Source organism: Cebus imitator, unplaced genomic scaffold, assembly GCF_001604975.1.
Source record: "Cebus imitator isolate Cc_AM_T3 unplaced genomic scaffold, Cebus_imitator-1.0 Scaffold93, whole genome shotgun sequence".
NCBI classification, from domain to species: domain Eukaryota; kingdom Metazoa; phylum Chordata; class Mammalia; order Primates; family Cebidae; genus Cebus; species Cebus imitator.
This window is the reverse complement of record NW_016107408.1, coordinates 5,977,647-5,981,617: the sequence shown is the minus strand read 5'-3', so window position 1 is coordinate 5,981,617 and position 3,971 is coordinate 5,977,647. Positions and strand designations below refer to the sequence as shown.

At 57.4% G+C, this 3,971-nt stretch overlaps 1 protein-coding gene across 3 annotated transcripts in view; it reads left to right on the top strand.

Moving 5' to 3' along the window:
• Positions 1–3,971, top strand: part of UNC13D (unc-13 homolog D) — a 19,587-nt gene that overhangs the window by 14,529 nt on the left and 1,087 nt on the right. For all 3 annotated transcript variants that reach the window (XM_037741055.1, XM_017535781.2, XM_037741056.1), the window contains 6 exons: positions 745–850; positions 924–995; positions 1,434–1,517; positions 1,615–1,735; positions 1,953–2,076; positions 3,087–3,283. In XM_037741055.1, coding sequence (XP_037596983.1) covers positions 745–850; positions 924–995; positions 1,434–1,517; positions 1,615–1,735; positions 1,953–2,076; positions 3,087–3,283 — 704 coding nt within the window. The remainder of the gene's footprint in view (positions 1–744; positions 851–923; positions 996–1,433; positions 1,518–1,614; positions 1,736–1,952; positions 2,077–3,086; positions 3,284–3,971) is intronic.

The following is a 3,971-nucleotide window of genomic DNA, read 5'->3' as shown; positions in this document are numbered from 1 at the left end:
TTTTGCCATGTTATCCAGGCTGGTCTCAAACTCCTGGACTCAAACCATGCACCTGCCTCAGCCTCCTGAAGTGCTGGGATTATAGGTGTCAGCTACCTTGCCCAGCCATGAACCTGTTTTTTTTTTGAGATTTGCCCAAGCTGGAGTGCAGTGGTGCGATCTTGGCTTACTGCAACCTCTGCCTCCCGGGTTCAAGCGATTCTCGTGCCCCAGCCTTCTGAGTAGCTGGGATTACACACACATGACACCATGCCAGCTAATTTTTGTATTTTTAGTAGAGATGGGGTTTCACCATGTTGGCCAGACAGGTCTTGAACTCTTGACCTCATGATCCACCTGCCTCGGCCTCCCGAAGTGCTGGGATCACAGGCGTGAGCCACCATGCCCAGCCTGTCTTAAATCATGGTTCTGTCACTGGGGGCCTGACCGCCTCCCTGTCTCCAGCCTTGTTTGAGGGTTCTATTAGCCTGCTGGGAAGGGCTCTTCACTGAGGTTGAGGGTTGTGTTGGATAGGACTGACCTCACCTGCCCCTGGGTCGTCCTCCTGTACCTGCCCTCTCCCCAGCCTTACCTGGGGCAGGAAGCAGAGGGGGAGGGTGGAGGTGGGAGGAGCTGGGGTGGGACTGGGTACCTGAGGCCTCCCCTGTCTGAAGAGCATCTTTGCTTCCTCCTCTGCTGCCGTCCTGCCGTGCTGTGTCCGCATCCCTCTGGCCCCTGCATCCTTCTGGCCCTGCCCTGCCCCAGCCTCCTGACCCTGCTCTGGACCCACACGCTCACAGTGCTGGAGGAGGTGGCCGCTTCCCAGCGCAGCTCATCCCTGGCCTCCAACAGGCTGAAGATTGCCCTGCAGGTAACAGAACTGGTCACAGCAAGGATAACCCTGGTGGGAGGGTGCCTGGGGTCACCTCTGATGTCTCCCCCAGAACCTGGAGATCTGCTTCCATGCCGAGGGCTGTGGCCTGCCACCTGAGGCCCTGTACACAGCAACTTTCCAGGTAGGGGCTTTTGGTGGGCTTCCCTGTAGGAGGTCGGGGGAACCTGCCTTTCAGCACTCGCCTGTGTCCAGGGCCAGCTACCTAATTTATGGGTCCCAGTACAAAATGAAAAGCTGTGCCCCTTATTCAAAAGTTCTTACAAATTTTAGAACACTGATGACAGAACCTGAAGCCAAGCCTGGGTCCTCCTGAGCACAGGGGCCCTGTGTGCCTGCAAGGTGGGGTTGGAGGGGAGGGCGGCCAGGGATGCCAGTCTTGTCTGTGCCTCTGTCCTGCTGTCTGCCCGGCCTGAGGGTGGCCCCTGCCTGCGGTCCCATGACCCACTAGTTTCCATTTCAAACGGACGTCTTACCCTTGACCGTGAACTCCTGGAGGGCAGACCCGGTCTGTGGTTGCGTGCGCACTCCAGGTGACCTCTCAGCTGTTATGTGTTTCCAGGCTCTGCAGAGGGACCTGGAGCTGCAGGCAGCCTCCAGCCGGGAGCTCATCCGGAGGTACTTCTGTGGCCGAATCCAGCAGCAGGTGAGGCCCCTCTCCCTTGCATTGTGCCCTCCGCAGGTCCTGGAGCACCTTGCCCCTACTGTGTCCCCCCTCACCCTGCCCGTGCTCCCCACCCCAGGCAGAAACCATCTCTGAGGAGCTGGGGGCTGTGACAGTCAAGGCCTCCTACCGCACCTCCGAGCAGAAGCTGCGTGTGGAGCTGCTCAGCGCCTCCAGCCTGCTGCCCCTGGACTCCAACGGTGAGCGGAGGCTGCCCTTTGGCCACTCCCCAAAGAGGAGTGGTTCCCCCCACCCTCCTGTCTCTGCATCCCTGGGGGCTCTGCTCACCCTGCAAGAGCTCTAGGTGCATTTCCTCCAGTTACCAGGAGGGGTCAGTGCTGCTGAGTGGGGTATAGCTGTGGGGGTGGGGTAGCTGGAAAACCCTCAGCTGATGCACTCTCCCCGGCCACTTGCCAGGCTCCAGTGACCCCTTTGTCCAGCTGACCTTGGAGCCCAGGCATGAGTTCCCCGAGCTGGCCTCCCGGGAGACCCAGAAGCACAAGAAGGACCTTCACCCATTGTTTGATGAGACCTTTGAATTGTGAGTGGGACCCCCTTCTTCTCCCAGTGCCTCCCCCTGCTGGGCTCCCTCAGGTCTGCTCCTCCTGGCTGGGGTCAAGGGGCTCCCCTTAGATGGCCTAATCTGGGCCCCAGGGACGGGGCACCTGGACCAAAGTTTGCAGCTAGACACGGTGGCTCACGCCTGTCATCCCAGCGCTTTGTCATCCCACCAACCTGGCCAACATGGTGAAACGCCACCTCTACTAAAAATGCAAAATTAGCCCAGCGTGATGGTGGCGCATGCCTGTAATCCCAGCTACTTGGGGTGCTGAGGCAGGAGAATCATTCAACCCAGAAGGTAAAGGCTGCAGTGAGCCGAGATGGTGCCACTGTACTCCAGCCTGGGCGACAGAGTAAGACTCCATCTCCAAAAAAAAGAAAAAGGGCTGGACACAGTAGCTCACGCCTGTAATCCCAGCACTTTTGGAGGCCAAGGCAGGTGGATCATGAGGTCGAGTTTGAGACACCCTGGCTAACATGGTGAAACCCTGTCTCTACTAAAAATACAAAAACTTAGCCAGGCATGGTGGCACACCCCTGTAGTCTCAGCTACTCTGAGACTGAGGCAGGAGAATCACTTGAACCCGGGAGGCGGAAGCTGCAGTGAGCTGAGATCGTGCCACTACACTCCAACCTGGGACACAGAGCAAGAACCCATCTCAAAAAAAGAGTTTGCTTCCCCTGGGCGCAGGGGTGGACTCCCACATGTTGAACTTATGGACTGCTAGGGAAGGGTCCTGTCCCTGAGGTTCTCAGTAATCTACTCCCAGTTCCTTAAGACAGGTGGGCAGGGGGCACAGGACCCCGGGTTTAAAGCATCACCCACAGTCAGAGCAGACATTGCACCATATGGCCGAGAGGCGCCAGGCTGAGAGCTGGCTTTGCAGTCCTAACCCTGGCTGGTTCCCAACACCAAGCGGGTGATCCCATGTGTTGGAGCTGGGGGTGGCCATGCTGGGGCTGGCAGCAGAGCCCTGACTCTCCTCGCAGCCTGGTGCCTGCTGAACCGTGTCGCAAGCCTGGGGCATGCCTCCTGCTCACCGTGCTGGACTACGATACGCTGGGGGCCGACGACCTGGAAGGGGAGGCCTTCCTGCCGCTGTGTGAGGTGCACGGGCTGAGTGGCTCCGAGGAGCCTGGTGAAGTGCCTCAGACTCGCCTGCCCCTCACGTACCCCGCACCCAACGGTAGGCCTGAGCCCAGGGAAGGGTGGTACAGGGACAGGGAGCCTGTAAAGCTCAGGCAAGGTCCCCAGAGAGGTGACGCCAGGGTTGGAGAACAGCCTTTCTGGAGATGGGAGCTAGTGGGACAGCCATGGCCCATCTCTTGGTCTAATCAAGAGCCCAGTGAACTTTTAAGTGAAACGTGACTCCCTAGTGGGGAAAGTCACCAAGATGTTTACCTGGGAAGGGCCTGGATCTCACTCAGTGGGGTCATAGCCCTGCAGAGCATTTCTGATACCAGAAACGGTCTGGTGCTTGTGCACGTATTATAAGCAAGTGCTAAGCACTTTACACATGCCAACCAATGAAGCAGATATTATTGGCACTCTTTTATAGATGAGTAAACTGAGGCACGAAGAGGTTAACTTGCTAGCTTTAGGTTCTCATATAAAAAGGTAATATAGCCAGACCAGGCATAATCCCAGCACTTTGGAGGCAGAGGTTAGGAGTTCAAGACCAGACCAGCCAACATACAACATACTGAAACCCTGTCTCTACTAAAAATACAAAAAAAATTAGCCAGGCAGTCCGAGCTACTCGGGAGGCTGAGGCAGGGGAATCGCTTGAACCCAGGAGGCAGAGGTTCCAGTGAGCCGAGATTGTGCCACTGCACTCCAGCCTGGTGACAGAGTGAGACTCTGTCTCAAAAAAA